This window comes from Myxocyprinus asiaticus, chromosome 49 (genome assembly GCF_019703515.2).
Source record: "Myxocyprinus asiaticus isolate MX2 ecotype Aquarium Trade chromosome 49, UBuf_Myxa_2, whole genome shotgun sequence".
Lineage (NCBI taxonomy): Eukaryota > Metazoa > Chordata > Actinopteri > Cypriniformes > Catostomidae > Myxocyprinus > Myxocyprinus asiaticus.
In genome coordinates, this window is record NC_059392.1 from 12184848 (window position 1) to 12204280 (window position 19433).

General features: G+C 39.9%; 1 protein-coding gene across 3 annotated transcripts in view; it reads right to left on the reverse strand.

The window, feature by feature from the left end:
* Positions 1-4: 4 nt before the first annotated feature.
* LOC127437915 (histone-lysine N-methyltransferase, H3 lysine-79 specific-like) overlaps positions 5-19433 on the reverse strand; it is a 44500-nt gene continuing 25071 nt past the window's right edge. The window contains exons 19-28 of one of the 3 annotated variants that reach the window (XM_051693078.1): positions 18915-19040; positions 13131-13477; positions 11974-12082; positions 11746-11892; positions 11012-11093; positions 10013-10566; positions 8582-8790; positions 8407-8471; positions 5519-6130; positions 5-920 (exon numbers count right to left, since the gene is read on the reverse strand). In XM_051693078.1, coding sequence (XP_051549038.1) covers positions 913-920; positions 5519-6130; positions 8407-8471; positions 8582-8790; positions 10013-10566; positions 11012-11093; positions 11746-11892; positions 11974-12082; positions 13131-13477; positions 18915-19040 — 2259 coding nt within the window. In that variant the 3' untranslated portion in view covers positions 5-912. Of the gene's footprint in view, positions 921-2391; positions 3714-5518; positions 6131-8406; positions 8472-8581; positions 8791-10012; positions 10567-11011; positions 11094-11745; positions 11893-11973; positions 12083-13130; positions 13478-18914; positions 19041-19433 lie in introns of those variants that run through there. The other 2 variants (XM_051693080.1, XM_051693079.1) reach the window with 2 other exon arrangements.

Here is a 19433-nt window from a genome sequence, read left to right on the forward strand (position 1 = left end):
CACTTGCATTTTAAGGACCTAATGAGCTAAGATATTTTTTCTATTTTTCTTCAAATATGTTCTGCAGAAGAAAAAAAGGCATACATATCTGGGATGGCATGACAGTGTGTAAATGATGAGAATTTACATTTTTGGGTGAACTATCCCTTTTAAGTTTGAAGTGTAGCTTTGTGTGACCATGCACTTTTGTTGTATGGAAAAGAGCAGCCGAATATTCTTTGAAACATCTTTTGTGTTCCACTGAAGAAAGTAAACACAGAGGTGAGTAAAAGAATGCAAAACTTCATTTTTGGGTGAACTACCCCTTTAAAATGCACCAATTCCGAGATGACAATTATTCTTTTAAACCGATTTATTGTTGAAAATGTGACTAAAATCATGAAACAATGTCAACCCGTTGGAGACTTTCTAGTATTTTGTGACTCTGTAGCACAAGCTCAGGCTGTAATGAGATTTCCCTACAATTGGATCAGGCTCCAAGGGCCGGGCTTCACAGAGTCCAACCGATTAGGAATTATCAATCATAAAAGCCACATTACTTTCCATTGACATCAGCAAGAATATGAAGATTCACAAGTTGTTTTGATGTGACATAAATTACTTTTAGACATGTAAAACACTTCTCATTTGTTCCACTGTGAATCAACTGCAAATTTAGTCTTAGTTCTGTATCTTTTCAAACAATTGACTGAAGGCCATGTTAAACACACAAGTAATAAATCATGACAGTTAATTCACTAAAAAGCAAGGAAGTTGCAAAATCTGTAAATCTGTGAGTATGTGAGTGTTTGTGTGTGTGTATCTTATAAGCTGAACCTGTGTTAGCAAATGTTTGAGCACCGGTGAGCGAGTCAAGCCCATTGGTCCACACCGGTCCATTGCATAGGTTACGTTGGGTTGAGGTAGATTTCTTCAGTTACCTGTAACCATTTGAGGGTAAAAATCCACGAATTACACAATATGTAAATAGTTCATTCATGAACATGTTATATATAGAGACAGACCGATATTTGATTTGACCGAAATTTTTTACCGATATTCAGACTTTTCTATTTAATCTGTTGTTGGTTCCTTAAAGGAATAGTTCACCCAAAAATTACAATTTGCTGATAATTTACTCACCCTCAGGACATCCAAGAATATATATATTATGACTTTCTTTCTTCATCAGAACAGGATTTAAGATTTTTAGGAAAGTATCCCAGGTTTTTAGCTTCATCCAATGCAAGTGAATGAACACCAATTTTTGATAGCCCAAAGGGCACACTTAGTCAGCATCAAAGTAATCCACACAACTCCAGCCGATCAAGTAATGTCTTCTGAAGTGTATCGATACATTTGTGTGAAAAACGAATCGCTAATTATAACGTTATTGACTTTAAAAAAAAAAAATAAAAAAAAACCCAGTTCCTGTAAACACTCAATGCCTCCCGTCGCTGTCACGTGACTTCATCACGTTGGCGCATTCACGCGAGAATTCAGAAGTTCTGTTCCGTTTACCACAGAGGAATGTACTTCGCACTGAGTTAGGTCAATTCAAACAGCTACAGAGAGTTGGCGGAAGCACAGATTTAAAGTTAAAAGCGTTTTAATTAGCGATTTGTTTTTCACACAAACGTATCGATTCACTTCAGAAGACATTACTCGATCGACTGGATTCGCAAGGATTACTTTGATGCTGCCTAAATATGGTTTTTGGACCATCAAAAATTGGTGTCCATTCACTTGCATTGGATGACGCTAAAAATCTGTGATACTTTCCTAAAAATCTTTAATCCTGTTCTGATGAAGAAAGAAAGTCTATACATCTTAGTTGGCCTGAGGGTGAGTAAATTAACAGCAAATGTTAATTTTTGGGTGAACTATTCCTTTAATATCGCCAAAATCTTTGTTTGGATATATTCTATTGCGTCATAATTGACTTCCTTTAACAATAATAATATTGTTATAATTATTATTAAACATGTGACTATTTAAAACAATTTTAAACCGATATTCATACTTTTCTACTTAATCTGTTATAGTTTTATTAATATCGATTGAAGTCTACTGATAAATGCCAAAATCCCGGTTTGGAAATATTCCACTATGTCATAACTGACGTCCTTTGATAATAATACATTTATTATGAAAATATTAATAATGTCCATTGTTTTTATTATTGTATTCAAATTATTATTTAACCATTGAGTCCAAAAGTAACAATAAAACTAAAAACTTGTTATGCATATTGGTTATTGGATCCTAAAACGTTAAAATAATTTACCAATATTCACACTTTTAATCTATTATTGGTTCCTTATCGGGTCAACCGATAAATGCCTAAATCTCTAACAAAACAATATATTTTTATTTATTTGTATTGTAATGGTTATTTAGCCAGAGTCAAAATGTGGCAATTAAAATTAATTCAAAACTGATTCTGCAAATCGGTTATCGGAAACTAAAACCATAAATATAATAATATTATAAAAATATTCATAATGCGCATTATGTTGTTATTGTTGTTTTTAAATTATTATTTAACCATTGAGTTAAAAAGTAGAAATAAAAATGTAAAACTGGTTACGCATATCGGTTATTGGATCCTAAAACATTCAGATAATTTACTAATATTCACACTATACATAATCTGTTACTGGTTCCTTATCGGGTCTACCGATAATTGCCAAAATCTCAAACAAAATGTTTTTATTGATTTGTATTATAATGGTTATTTAGCCAGAGTCAAAACGTGGCAATTAAAAAATTATTAAACTGATTCTGCATATCGGTTATCATACACTAAATCATAAAATTTATCGGTATCTGAAAAAACAAAACAAAACAAAAAAAAAACATATACACACACACACATATATTATATATATATATATATATCGGTCAATCTCTAATATTATAACATTTCCAAAGACATGAATAAAGTGGTAATTCTGACAAAATGGTACAATCTAGAAGGTGTTTTATGAAACCAAAAGAACGCAAAATAAGCAGTCAAATATGCAGCTATTAAAAGAAAAAGCAGCAAAGCATGTTGCGTGTTACCATGCGAACACCACATACCTTGTTCAGATTGATAATACAGCAGGTAGAATGCAGTAGCTTCCCTGTATCCATCTAGTAACAGTCTCTTCCCATTTCAGTACCCCCCACCCCCCCCTCCCTCTTACACCTGGCCGTGTCCTATCTGGGGCGATTGCTGGGGAGCTGCGAGGCCATGTATGATGCCTGCAAACCCAGAGTCCTCCAGGAGCTCAAGGCCCCGCCCCCGCCTGCCCCAGCACTGCTGGAGGGGTGTGGAGGTGGCAGATGTGCGGGATAATGCACCGTGAAGGGCCGTGAGGAAGCAGAGGTGGTGGTGATGGAAGCAGCGGTGGCGGAAGCGACAGCCAGGGACTGGGAGGAGGAGGAGACGGTGGAAGTGGGAAGGGAGGACTGTGTCCTCAAAGACTGGGAGGAGGATAGGGGAGGGGCGGAGTTAGAGACAGCATTGAGGGGAGGGGGCAGGGGGAGGGAGTGGTTGGGCGGGGAGGGGGCGTGCAGGACTGTCTGTGTGCGGCTGTGGTGGGAGGGGCCCGAAGGCAAAAATGAGGCTCCTGGTTTGGAGTTAGTGTCCAGATGCCTCTGCTGCTGGGAACTGAGGGCCCCAGGGCCTGGGAGATTGGCCCCAGAATGCTGAGAGGAGACTGAAGGCACCAAATGGTGAAAAATCCCTGCAGACACAGCACAGAGAGGGGAGGAGCAGAAGACAGAGAGAGAGAGAGAGAGAGAGAGACAGAAAATGGGGGCTCAGCCAGGTTGTGCACAGCAGCAAGCCAGTCCAACAATCAAGCACATCTAAAGCAAAGAGGCATTCCACTGATGGACCTCGATCTTCATGGATTCTAAGGTGCTGGTACACAGTGGAATGCCTCAACACCCAAAAACAAGACCTGCAATCAAGACAAACACCCAGAGAAAATGCGAAGGCTGACCTACGTCCGTAAAAGCTAAGGTGTACTTTCTGCATGCCATTCCGTCTCGTGCACGGTTGAGCACTCAGCTTTTCAAAGTACACTCTTTTGAACGTGAGCCCATTCGGATGCATTCAACGCATCGCACTGCAACTGCTTTGAGATTTTAGCACAGTCAACAGCAGGGGCATGCGGACTATCCACGTCTAGAAAAACTGGGCAGCACACGGACATTCCACGAGTACTGTACTGATGATTAAATTTGCGCCACGCGCACCATGCGCAACACATAACGGCACGTGGAAAACCAAAGTAAACTTTGGCCTTAAAGGGATAGTTCATCCACAAATTAAATTTCTCTCATCATTTACTCACCCTCATGCCATCCCAGATGTGTCTGACTTTATTTCTTCTGCTGAACACAAATGAAGATTTTTAGAAGAATATTTGAGCTCTGTAGGTCCATACAATGCAAGTGAATAGGTACCAAAATTTTGAAGCTCCAAAAAGCAGAAACACATAAATGTTTTACTATCAATCTCCACTTTCACTTATTTTGTTTTTGGCAATTCACATTCTTCGAGCATATAGCCATCTAATGGACAAGGAGGAGAATTGATAGTAAAAAAGGACTTAAATATTGCTCTGTTTCTCACCCACACTTATCATATTGCTTTAGAAGAGATGGAATTAACCACTGGAGTCCTATGGATTACGGTTACGCTGCCTTTGTGCATTTTGGAGCTTCAAAGGACTGGTCACCATTCACTTGCATTGTCTGGACCTACAGAGCTGAATATTCTTCTAAAAATCTTAAGTTTGTGTTCAGCAAAAGAAAGTAACACAGCTGGAATGGCATGAGGGCAAGTAAACAATGAGAATTTTTTTTTGGGGGGGGGGGTGAACTATCCCTTTTAGAATCAAGGGTTAAGGAGTTTCTTGCCAATCTTGAGGCGTTTTAAATCAATCATTAATGAACTGAAGGCTCTTGCAAAGCCTGTCCAGAACATATCCGGGTCATATTCATCTTTAAAAAAAATGATATTTGCATTAAGAAATGAAGCCTATTTTTGTACCATTAAGAGGTTTGCATCGTGAAATAACTTTCATGACAATTAAGCATATTTTCCCCCCACAGTTCTCATTTCTGTAATGTGGGGACAAATTACTAAGATATTATTTCAATTTTATTGTGAATATTTAAAAAATAAAATAGTTTTTAAATAAAATGATTATTTCTTTATTTAATGAGGTTTTTGGTATTATTAAGATAATTTAAATATAATAGAAAAATATTACAAGTATTTAAATGTCATGGTAGCATTTGTTGTACTGCATATTGTAAGCATTTAATTTATAACAGCCTGTTGCCATTTCCTCTGGGTGTGCAGCTTCAGCCTTTGCACAGTCAGCTTGTAAATCAACAGCATAGCAAGCAGTGTGGGAGAGCCAGGCAAGGTGGCAGCGCTAGGCCTAGACTTACCTTTTTGTCAACCCCTAGCCGACTTCTCATACCATGAAATGAAATGCACTCAAAACGGAGAAGCACCCAGATGTAAACTCACCTCCTGCAGTGCCCCCTGCCAATCCTGCACTGGAAAAGCTGGCCAGCGCTGAATGTCCGTTGACCAATCGTGGGGCTCCGCTGGTGGATGGTCCGGGGACCTGAGCTCCAAATAAGGACTGCAGGACCGATGCCCCACCCAGAGGGAAGTACTGTCCCACTGAGGCGGCAGTGGAAACTGTGGTGGCCCCGCCCACTTTTCCACTCAAGATGCCTCCACTGGCTGCAGCAGATATAAAGAGGTTCTGGCTGGCCAATCCGCTCACACATTTCAGATCCCACTCACGCACTTTCTGTTTCTGTGGTGGTCGTTCCGACGTGTTTACCACAGAGCGACCACTGCCGTCCTGACTGAGAAAGAGGTTTGAGTTCCCATAAGGTTCACGTTCGCGTTCTCCTCTCCTCTGTTGTTTCTGATCGGAGTCAGAGTCCGTGCCCCCTCCAGCACCACGGGAAGATCCCACACCGAAGGGCGAGCCACACTGACGGAGGTCTGAAGGGGTAGGTTTGGTGTCAGATATGGGGGAGAAAGTGGATTTCCATTTGCTAGCACCAGAGGAAGAGGAGACCTCGCTGCTTACACTGCTGGCACCTGATTTACACCCTTGTGAGCCTATTAATGAAAGATATGTGTAAAACGTAAACGTTCTATAGCAAATATGATCCACAACTAGCAAAAGACAGTACCAGGGTTCCCACACCTTTCAACCAAGACATTTACATGACCTTTCCAGTTTGTGATTACTGGATATGGATTTAAAAAAAAGGAAAAAATGTTTTCCCCTTTTTCCACCCAATTTGGAATGCTCAATTCCCAATGCGCTTTAAAGTCCTCGTGGTCGCGTAGTGATTCACCTCAATCCGGGTGGTGGAGGACGAATCCCAGCTGCCTCCGTGTCTGAGACCATCAACCCGCACATCTGATCACACGGCTTGTTGAGCGTGTCGCCACGGAGACAAAGAGCGTGTGGAGGCTTCACGCCATCCGCTGCGGAATCCACGCTCAACTCACCACGTGCCCCACCGAGAACGAACCACATTATAGGGACCATGAGGAGTTTACCCCATGTGACTCTAACCTCCCTAGCAGCCGGGCCAATTTGGTTGCTTAGGAGACCTGGCTGGAGTCACCCAGCACGCCCTGGGATTCGAACTAGCGAACTCCAGGGGTGGTAGCCCTGGGTATCTCAGTCTTTACCACTGAGCTACCCAGCTCAGTCTTTACCACTGAGCTACCCAGGCCCCCTAAAAAATATTTTTGATTTAAACAATCTCAATAACAATTTTAAAATCCCAAGATCACTCTTTTACTGGATGCGCAACCTTCCACTACAATGATAGGAAATCACTCGCATTTGAAACCAAATTTCACGCTATGCGAATAAAATGTATATATTTGGCAACTGGCTGTTAAATGTTTAGATTTTGCTCACCAGTATTTGTGTAGTATAGTGCTGAACTATTCAGCAGCGAGATCCTTTCATTGCATGTTGAGGGTAAAAGTTGTTCCATGTAATGCGTGTCCAAAGACGAGATCCACACGACCCATTTGTCATTGAATAGTCACTACGTTTACATGGACACCAGAAAGCGGGTTATTGCAAGAAAGCAGTGTTCCGGTTTACAGGCACTGTTTAAGCAGTGCACTCTACTCCCGTATACATGTGGCTCGGTCACTAAGCAGCTTTCTCCACAGCAACGTAATTTCGCCGCGACACTTGTGTAAATAACAAACATGGTACATCCGAAGACTTCACTATTTTATTCTCTGTTGCTTCACTTTATTTCCAAATATTCCAGAGTTGTTGCTGTGTTTGTTTCCTTACCTTTCTATCTTGACCTGCAGCGGAACTGCGCTGCATTAGTGGGGTTTCCATTTACGTAAAACTCTGGGATTCCCTCAATGTACAAGCATATATGCGAACTTGAGGGACCGTCGATATTTTACAGTTGTGTTTATAAATGGGAATAGTTTATTGTGTATGTGCTTTTCCCATTGTACTCCCAGAAATGTTTTGTTGACTTGTTGTTGGGCTCCATCCTATGGCGTTTATTCTGTCTGCTCCACACACATGCGCTCTCTTCAAAAACCTGTTAGGATGCCGCTTATGTGTTTACATGGCCACATAAGCAGCTTTCTCCAGGAGAAACCTAGGTGTGTTAGACCGCTTTCTCTTAATCCCTTTAATGGCGTAATGAAATCGACGTTCTCGGTTACATTAAGTTTTAGAACGCCGCTTTCTGCAAAAACCCTGGAATAACCCGTTTTCTTAAGTGCATGTAAACGTGGTCAATGTCTCTTAATACCCTTTCTGTTTTTTTACAGTCAAATGTTGATAATTTTTTTAAAATAAACATTTAATTCTAATCACACACAGCACGGATGAGGTAAAGCCATTCGGGTCTATCTCTTGTTAACATGCGCACATTTACAGATGCTCTTTACAGAAATGCTGTTTTTTTTTTAAAGAGACAGTACCAGTTTTTAGCACATGTTCAACAAATCAATGTACATACTTGTAAATAGTACAAATTATGCAATTAAACAATAAACATGTAACATTAATATCTGCAATATGGATTTGTTAATTTTTTTTAATCTAAAATGATAAAAAACCTATAATATAATTGATATAATCAATACCCAGCCCTAGATATAACCATGACTTGCCAAGTTCTTTACACATGAGAAATATGTAGCAGATGAAATATTTTAGAGCAGAGTACACTTAGAAATTTTTTTATCACTTCAGTAATGTCCATCCCTTTTCATGATTTAAGATTTACATAATTTCCATGACTTTTCCAGGCCTGAAAAACTATTTAAAAATTGACCATGGAAACCCAGCAATATATTACATTCCTTTCATTTAAAAAAATGCAGCTTACCCCTTTCCAAATCTCTGATTTGTCCATCCCTGTCTAAAGAAATGGTGGCAATTTTCCTTTCAATTCTGAAAGAGAAAACAACTGACTTACAAAGGGAAGAATCAGGAATTTGAAGATCCACAATGTAAAATGAAAATTGATTGATGAAATGAGATTGCCAGGAAAGAGCCTTTACCGGGCTGAATTGGAGGTGTCTGGGGCAAAATTATTGACCTCTTCATCTGAACTGGGGGTGGAGGAATAGTGTCCTGAATTGTTGAGTTCCAGGGGGCGCTCTCTTTTAAGCACAGGAGGCTGATCCAGATCCGGCCCACACGGGCTGCGGCCTGACTGCTCTGGGGAAGAGATGGCTGAGATTTCCAAAGGCTGGTTAATATTGTTCACCTGGCAAAAGAAAGACATCAAGTAAATTTATTTTAGGAAATATCCATCAATTCTTAACTATCGAGAATTGTAATTTTAAACCATCTGCCGTTGAAGTATTACACAATAAAAATGAACTCTTTTTTTAAATTTGAAGAAAATGCAAGAATGCAAAACTTGCTACCAGAAAGCAAGGTTTTGTAGGTGGTTGCCAAGACATTGCTTTGCATTTGCTAAGCTATTCAGAGTGGTTTTTGTCATGTTACTCCGCTGTTCTTAAGGTGCAGTGGGTTATTGCTAGGGTGTTCTTGGAGGTTGTTTACTGGCCCAAGTCAAAATAGCCCATTCCAAGTCTCTATAGCCGCTTTTTCACTATTGGGCCAGTGCGAGCCAAGGCTGTCAACTGGTCAGCCGGGGCCAATAGCCTCGGAACTCGAGCTGCGAGACCAAAATTGATCTGCGTTCCCACCATCGGGCCAATTACCTCGCATCACCCTGGTGCCACCGTTACACACCCTGCCCATTTGACAAGCAAGAGGGAAGCTCAAGCTGAGGTATCAGACTCTGGAGAAGAGCTAGCCCTCGAAATGAACAAGAAATGATTTGTTCAGTGTCCACAATTTTTTATTTTTTTCGAACATGTACCATTGTGTGTTGCATACACAACTTGGCAAGTTCGGTCACAACATACTTAATCACGTCTTCGTTTCGGCAGATGCCATCGATCTGACATTGCACATTTTCATCAGCCCAAATATTCAGAAGAGCCCTGATTTCTTCTACTGACCAGTACTGACAATTCTCTATTCTCGGTTGATCTGCTGAGATAAGCTGGGGTAAGCTAGATATGAAAATTGGGAAATAAGTATGGTTGTGCTGAAACCGCTGACCTGGCTCAGTGAAACTCCGCCTTTGACACTGACCCCGCCTCAATTCCCAGTTGGCCTTGTTTGGCCCAAGGGTAATTAGTGGGCCAAAGGCCATTGGCTGTTTGCCCCGAGGAGGCATGATAAAACCCCCGAAGTGACAGTGGGAATGCATGCACTAGCACGCCCTCATTTGGCCCGATAGTGGAAACGCAGCTTATGATGCCAAGATATGGCCGGGTTCCTCTTTCAAATCAAGTCTGCAGGATTTTTTAGATTGCTTTGAAAAGTAATAGTATACTTAATACTTATGATCAGGGGTTGTAGAAATCCCTAACACAATATAAGCAATCAGCACTAACAAGAAATCAACTCACCATAGAATTGATATTAAGCGGAGATCCAGAGGAATGGTTGGAGCAGCCCAGCCCAGGAAACGGCCTCCTCTTGGGGGAGATGCTGTTGGGCATGGCCCCTGAAGAGCTGCGCTTCCGCCGGCCTCGTTTGCGTCCCTCTTGCCCGTGTGAGCCTGGAGAGTGATGATGATGGTGGTGGTGGTGATGATGATGATGATGCTTACTATGGTGATGCTGCCCCTGATGCAGTCTGGAACCTCCAGTGGAGGAGGAGGAGGAAGAGGAAGAAGAGGAGGAAGAGAAAAAGATGCGGCGGCGGGCCTCGCTATCTAGGGGGTCTGTGTCAGATTCCAGGCCCTGTCGGTCGTGGCTGTCCTCGGGTGGGAGCCTTGGTGGTGCGTCAGCATACTGCAGCACGCCCCCGGTGCCCAGGGGAGGACTGAGGCCAGAGCCACGAGGCTGGAGGCCCATGATGGGAGTGCTGTGAGGGAGAGGGGAGGTGGTGTCGCAGTCTTGGTCCTCCGTCAGCAATGCAGAGTGAGAGCCATTCACCAACCCTGAGCTGGAGGAGTACCCTAAGAGGATGCAGGAGGAAGGAAGCAGTATTAAAAATGTAACTAGATTACTACTAGATAATACCATCATACATTTTAAAAACATTTTTATCAAACATTGGTTAGAGATTTTTTTCTTTGGCACAAAGGCAGAAATAAACATTTTAATTCAGTAAAGTTCTATTAAATAAACTACATAAATGGACGATGTTAGATTAAAAAATTAACGTTCGCATACATTTCCAATGCGTCCGTGTGGGACTGGAACTTTGTAAAAATGTAATTGATTGCATGCAATGGAATTAAGTTGCAACTAAAAGTTCAAGAATTGTGTTGCATAAGCTCAATTAACAAAAAAATACTTTTTTGAGGGGAATTTTTGGAAGCATGTGTGCCAACCAATAGGCCTCAGCCACAACAAACAAACCAGAGTTGAGCAAACTGCCTGGTGTGTTCGGGTTTGTACCTGAGGTAGGCGTGAGAGGTGGTTTGCCATTGGTCTGTCCTGCTGATTGTTCACGATTTGACACTGGACTAGGAGTGTTCCTCTGCAATAAACATACAAGGCATGAATTATTGCCTAAATGATTGCAAGATTTGTTTCTCAAATCCAATGATCCTTAGCACTGATGGTCCACACTTGAATACATTTTTAAAAAATCAGATTCTTGGATTTCAAGACAAAAAAAGAACGTGGTTTATTAAAAAAAATAAAAGAAAAAATAAAATCTTGATTTGAATGGAAAATGTTTAATCTAAAAAATACAAAAAAAATACAAAAAAAAAAGATCTGATGGGAAATGTATAAATTAAAATTAAATATAAAATAAATAAAATATATAATACAAAATAAATAAAAAAAATAAAAATAATAGGACAACTAAATCAAATCTCCCAATATAATAATATGCTATAATAACTTCATATGAGAGGTAGGCCGATATATCGGTTTTACCGATTAATCTGTGTCGATAGTTGCTTTCCGGGCATGTGTTATGCACCAAATCTTCATTTCTCTGGTTATTATTGGAATTTTGGTTGCAACAATAAACTGCTTTTAGGATGTTATTCATTTTTCTAGAAATTGATTTTTAAAAACTAAATCTGCCAATTAATCGGTTATCTGCCTTTTTCCACCACCTTAGTTATCGGTCGACCCCTACTTCATACATCATCACTGATGTCCACACCAGCACATACCAGTCTTTCTGCACGGTTGGGTAGCACCACACTGGCCAGTGGGATGCTGACAGGAAGTTTGCTGGGATGCACAGTGCTAAGGGGGATGCTGATTGGCAGACTGATTATAGTGTCACCAGGGGCAGCCTGACTCTTCTCCTTATCGGCCTGCAGGAAAATAAGAGTTGTTTAATTTTTAAGTGGATGTGCACACATATGGCCATATAAATGCATGTACACATTAGTTACCCTATCTGTGCTCTTGGGAGTGGTTGTCTGTTGAATATCATACGAGTTTGGTGAAGGGCAAGCCTGTTTTAATCCCAGAGTTGGTGATGATACCGCACCAATGTCCCCCCTGAAAACACATGTGAGTGATCAGTGATCAAACACCACAAAAAACAAAACTCACCCAGTCAGCTAAACATGTTATTAGGGTTAGGCGATATATTTAATTAATTTTATCTCTATATTTTTAAGAATTTGATGTACGGCCACATGGTCACTGCCTAAAACACCAGGAGATGTTTATATACAAGTATAAAATATATATTTTAAGACTTTGATGTACAGCCAGACAGCAACTAAGAAAGATTGATTATAAATCATTTTTATTTATATCTATTAATGAAACTACATAAAATTATAATTAACATATATTTACATAATATAAATATATATTATACATAATATTATTAACATGTATTTTCACAAAAATATTTTAACATGCATAAAATGCCACATGGAGACTTCCAATAACACTGAGTGATGACGTGAGTGAATCACCAAATCAGTGTTTTGAATCAAATCACTGAAACGGAGTTTGAACAGATTCACAGAAATTAATCGAACTTAACGGAACTTTAATAGCCATACAGACCTAAAGTGTTCTTGTGCTAAAAAAATTAGAGGTAGCGAATAGAACAGAACGCAGGTATCTCAAGACGTGTTCTTAAAAATGTACATTCCTTTGTGTTTTGCATCTGAAAAACATGGCGCTCCTACGTTAGATGCTCAAAAAACAGCGAGTTCAAAGACGTCCGTCTAGCACATGTAAACATTAAAAGAATTAAATAACAGCGCTTACGGACAGTAAAACGCATTAAGTGTGAATGGCCCCAATGCTATTTTTGCTACTTAAGTTTAAATGAGAGATGCTTTTAAAACGTCTGTCTTGACGCTCTCATACTCACGAGTCACGAAACTTGACAGACGAATTAAGAGCATTAAAATCATTGCAATATTCACAATGTTGCTTACATTTTATTTAGTAAGCAACATCATTGTGAATATCATGAATATTCAATATTTTGCCCAGCCTTGCATGTTATTTACATACAATTAATAAAATATATATAATTTGTATAATCCATTTAATTTGTCTGCCAAATGAGTCTCAAACTTACCGGTGGATTTTCCCCAAGGCTCTAAACTGATTGGCAGCTGAATCTTGGTTGAGGTGCCTACGGAGGGCGATCTTGGCTGGTGAAAAGCGGGTGTAGTCAGGCAATGGTTGGCCTAGCTGCCTGGTTCTGGAGTCTGGGGTGGGCGGCACGATCTCGTAGTCTGGTGAAATAGGCAATCCTGCAGAGGACTGTGGGGCGAATTTAGGGGTGTCGAGACCAAGTGTGGGACGCAGCTCTGGGCCAGGCAGGGCTTTTCGATAGGGGGAGACCTCACATGGGCTGTACGATGACTTGAGTTGCAACAGTTCTTGTTGTCTCTGGCTCTTCTCAAGCTCCACAATGCTGATCTGAAAAGATAAACCAGGGGGAGCCGTTCACATAAATGCAGGTTGGACACAGAGCCAAGCATGGTAAAAATATCTCAGCAGGGGCACAAGTTCCGTTTTCTGTAAACAAAACTGTTATCACAGTATTTTACAAACAACAACATCTGCTGGTCTATGCAAATCCTGCAAAATCTTAATAGTTTCAGCAACAAACTATTCCAAAACTGGTTCTGCCCAATAATCAACACACAAACTTGATGAATTAGAGTGATTACTGAAAAAAAAAAAAGATGTTTTTTTTTTACTTGATTATTGCATTTATAAATTTGACAGATTGTCATTTTACTGTTTGAAACACTGGTCAGGGGTCATTACACTGATGTACACACCACAAACGCACAACAGTGATTCCACATCAATGATAAAGTGTGGAGAAAGGACCTCATAACCATAATTTTTTGTACAAAAACACAAATGGGATTGTTGTATGCCGCAATAACATGTCCCGCTGGAGTGAAGCATCAGCATTTACCCCGCATTGCATTGCGCTTCCTTCTTACTAGACGATTCGATTAAGTATCATTACATTGGCAGTGCAGCGCTAAAAGCAAAACAAGAAGTTCTCTGCAAGCACTTTTCATGTGGAGTTAAAAGCGGCTCTAATGATGTAAATGCAGCTTCACGATTGCTGTTGCAAATTGGACAGCCACGCTTAATATTGTGCAGGAAGAGGGTTTAAGACATTTAATGCCCATTGCAATGAATATGCAAACTATGGGGAGTAGTTCTTTCAATCAGTCAAACTCTCACTTAGAAATGTTTAATGTTACTTGAATTAGTGCTACTTTAGTGCATTTCTATTTTTATACTCTGGAATGCTTCGTTTAGAAAATGTTAATAAAACATTGTTACGTATTGTTTTGTTTTCTTTTGTAAGAAGGAACTAAATGCGCATATATATATATATATATATATATATATATATATATATATATATATATATATATATATATATATATATATATCACACACACACACACACACACACACACACACACCAAAAGTTTGGAATAATGTTCACATTTTGCTCTTATGGAAAGAAATTGGTACTTTAATTCACCAAAGCGGCATTCAAATGATCACAATGTATAGTCAGGACATAACTGATATAAAAAACAGCACCATCACTATTTGAAAAATGTCTTTTTTTATCAAATCTAGACAGGCCCCATTTCCAGCAGCCACCACTCCAACACCTTATCCTTGAGTAATCATGCTAAATTGCTAATTATAGATGCTATAAAATAAAGATGCTAATTTGGTACTAGAAAATCACTTGCCATTATATCAAACACAGTTGAAAGATATTTGGTTCATTAAATGAAGCTTAACATTGTCTGCGTTTGTTTTTGAGTTGCCACAGTATGCAATAGACTGGCATGTCTTAAGGGCAATATTAGGTCAAATTCTTTCCAAGAAAGAAATTGGTACTTTTATTCACCAAAGTGGCATTCAACTGATCACAATATATAGTCAGGACATTAATAATGACTATTACAATAAACTAAAACTACTTCAAAGAGTTCTCATCAAAAAATCCTCCACGTGCAGCAATGACAGCTTTGCAGATCCTTGTCATTCCAGCTGTCAGTTTGTTCAGATACTCGGGTGACATTTCACCCCACGCATCCTGTAGCACTTGCCATAGATGTGGCTGTCTTGTCGGGCACTTCTCACGCCACTTACAGTCTAGCTGATCCCACAAAAGCTCAATGGGGTTAAGATCCATAACACTCTTTTCCAATTATCTGTTGTCCAATGTCTGTGTTTCTTTGCCCACTCTAACCTTTTCTTTTTGTTTTTCTGTTTCAAAAGTGGCTTTTTCTTTGCAATTCTTCCCATAAGGCCTGCACCCCTGAGTCTTCTCTTTACTGTTGTACATGAAACTGGATAGAATTCAATGGAGCTGTCAGCTGAGGACATGTGAGGTGTCTATTTCTCAAACTAGAGACTGATGTACTTATCCTCTTGCTTATGCAGAGTTTACACTACACAATTTTAGGCTCGATTTTCACTCGCCAACAGTTTTGTGGAGATCGCCGACAAAAGCCCGAAATCATAGGCAAATCAGAGCTTGCTCCCATGAGCGACGAACGCAATGTATGAATTATCAAAGATGCGATCTGAGAGAAGCGCCGACGCGTCGCCGATGTCAGCGAGATATCTAGCATGTTAAATATCTGGACCTGTCTGTGATTCCAAGTCGCGCAATGTGAAATGTGTTTTGACTGAATACAACTGCAGCGTTGACCTACAGCTAATGAGAGAGCAATAAACGGGGCACGGGAAGTTTCAGTGGGAGAAGTCCTGATGTACCTGCAACAGAACATCAACCGGCATGGCTGTGGTATCAAGAAAGTCTCACTGGACCGAAGAAATGGAGGAAAAATTAGTGGAACATAAGCAGGAGCACCAGTGCCTATTTGATGTTTCCTCTGAACTGTACCACAACTGGGTGGAGAAAGACAAGAGTTGGAGAGAAATTGCCAACTCACTTGGACAGTCAGGTAAGCAAATAGGTAGATTTTTCAGTAGGAGGTACTTTTTCATATTGTAACTAATAAAATATAAGATACCTTTAAGCGATTAAAAACATACACATCATATTCTGAAATGCATAACATATGATCATGCATTTGTTTTCGTATCTCGTACCACTTCTCGCGTGTACTCTGTTGTGAAACGTAACTTGGAGTCCAGGCAGAGTCGTCGGGGATTTGTCAATAGTGAAATGTTTTGTAATGCGTTCACCCCTGTCGCCGATTCCTCGTGTAATTTGAAAACCCTACGACTTCCATGACAAGACAGACAGTTGTGTAATATGAACGGTATCACAATCCGACATCTTTGAAAGTCGTGTAGTGTGTAGGAAGTATTTGTTGTACATCTGGCCTTCCACATCTCTTTCTTTCCTTGTTAGAGACAGTGGTCCTTTGTCTTTGAAGACTGTAATGTACACCTTTGCATGAAATCTTCAGTTTTTTGGCAATTTCAAGCATTGTATAGCTTTCATTCCTCAAAACAATGATTAACTGCCGAGTTTCTATACATGCCAGTCTACTGCATACTGAAGCAACTCAAAAACAAACACAAAGACAATGTTAAGCTTCATTTAACAAACCAAATAGCTTTCAGCAGTGTTTGATATTATGGCAAGTGATTTTCTAGCAATTTAGCATGATTACTCAAGAATAAGGTGTTGAGTGATGGCTGCTGGAAATGGGGCCTGTCTAGATTTGATCAAAAATGACTTTTCAAATAGTGATGGTGCTGTTTTGTTTTACATCAGCAATGTCCTAACAATACTGTGATCAGTTGAATGCCATTTTGGTGAATTAAAGTACCAATTTCCTTCCGAACAGCAAAATCTGTACATTATTCCAAACTTTTGGCTTCCAGTGTGTGTGTGCGTGTATATACATACACACACACACACACACACACACACACACACACACACACACACACACACACACACACACACACACAAACACATACAGCTGAAGTCAGAAGTTAACACACACGTAGGTTGAAGTCATTAAAACTCATTTTTGAACCATTCCACAGATTTCATATTAGAAAACTATAGTTTTGGCAAGTTGTTTAGGACATCTACTTTATGCATGACACAAGTAATTTTTCCAACAATTGTTTACAAACACATTGTTTCACTTTTAATTGACTATATCACAACTCTAGTGGGTCAGAACTTTACATACACTAAGTTAACTTTACCTTTAAGCAGCTTGAAAAATTCCAGAAAATGATGCCAAGCCTTTAGGCAATTAGCCAATTAGCTTCTGATAGGCTAATTGGCTATTTGGAGTCAATTGGAGGTGTACCTGTTGATGTATTTTAAGGCCTACCTTCAAACTCAGTGCCTCTTTGCTTGACATCATGGGAAAATCAAAAGAAATCAGCCAAGACCTCAGAGGAAAAAATTTAATTCTATTTAATCCTTGGGAGCAATTTCCAAATGCCTGAAGGTACCACGTTCATCTGTACAAACAATAGTACGGAAGTATAAACACCATGGGACCACGCAGCTATCATACCGCTCAGGAAGGAGACGCATTCTGTCTCCAAGAGATGAGCGTAGTTTGGTGCGAAAAGTGCAAATCAACAGCAAAGGACCTTGTGAAGATCCTGGAGGAAACAGGTAGACAAGTATATATATCCACAGTAAAACGAGCCCTATATCGACATGACCTGAAAGGCTGCCCAGCAAGGAAGCAGCCACAGCTCCAAAACCGCCATAAAAAAGCCAGACTACAGTTTGCAAGTGCACATGGGGACAAAGATCTTACTTTTTGGAGAAATGTTCTGCGGTCTGATGAAACAAAAATTTAACTGTTTGGCCATAATGACCATCATCATGTTTGAAGGAAAAAGGGTGAGGCTTGCAAGCCAAAGAACACCATCCCAACACCATCTGCAGGAAGGACTGGTGCACTTCACAAAATAAATGACATCATGAGGAAGGAAAACTACGTGGATAAATGAAGCAACATCAAGACATCAGCCAGGAAGTTAAAGCTTGGTCGCAAATGGGTCTTCCGAATGGACAATGACCCCAAGCAAAGTTGTGGCAAAATGGCTTAAGGACAACAAAGTCAAGGTATTGGAGCGGCCATCACAAAGCCCTGACCTCACTCCAAAAGAAAATTTGTGGGCAGAATTGAAAAAGCATGTGCAAGCAAGGAGGCCTACAAACCTGACTCAGTTACAACAGTTATGTCCGGAGGAATGGGCCAAAATTCCAGCAACTTATTGTGAGAAGCTTGTGGAAGGCTACCCAAAACGTTTGACCCAAGTTAAAAAATTTAAAGGCAATGCTAACAAATACTAACAAAGTGTATGTAAACTTCTTACCTACTGGGAATGTGATGAAAGAAATAAAAGCTAAAATAAATCTCTCTCTACTTTTATCCTGACATTTCACAATCTTAAAATAAATTAGCGATCCTAACTGACCTAAGACTTTTCAAGTTTTCTATGATTAAATGTCAGGAATTGTGAAAAACAGTTTAAATGTATTTGGCTCAGGTGTATGTAAACTTCTGACTTCAACTGTATGTAATAAAATAAATATATCAATATACTGTATATTACAATATTATAAGATTACACTTTACATTTTTTATTTTACTTTTGGGTTTTACCTCTTATACAGAAACAGTGGAGAGGCAGGGAATTATTAAGGAAAGACAGGGGTGGGAATGGTATCGGGAAAACGTTGCTAGTTGGAATTGAACCTGCATCACCCACATGAGCTCCAAGGCTTAACATCTCACCAGCATGGGTGCTAACCACTGTGCCATGGCTATGACACTTTATATAAATTCAATAAAACTGTATACTCTGAACTGATTTAGTAGAATTTGTGTGTGAGTGATACCTGGAGCTCCAGACAGTGGCGCTGTTTCTCTGAGATTTGTCTTCGCAGAGCAGCTTTCTCTTTCAACAGGGTCTCCAAACACAGAGATCCCCAGTCCAGCTTAAGCTCCTCGCAACGAGCCTTCAACTGACAACCACATAAAAAATGTGTACAATGATGTTGTGATCCTCAGGATGTTTAGTTGCTTAGTGTTGCCAAACAATTATGCATGCCCAAAATATATAAGGTACCCACACTTTTGGACCAATGAATTTCCAAGACTCTTCCAGTTGTTCGTGTTCACTGGATAAGGATTTTTTTAAAATCTTAAGAGAATAATTTGGTCACAAATCGGACATCACTATGGCTTGCACGCAAGTGTAACTTTACACAAGAGCAATATCTAGCCGATGAAGTATTTTAGACCAGAGTAGAGGTCGACTGATAGTGGATTTTGCAGATACCGATAACTAAGGTGGTGGAAAAGGCAGATAACTGATTAGCTTGCTGATAGTTTTTAAAATCGAATGTTAAAGTCGA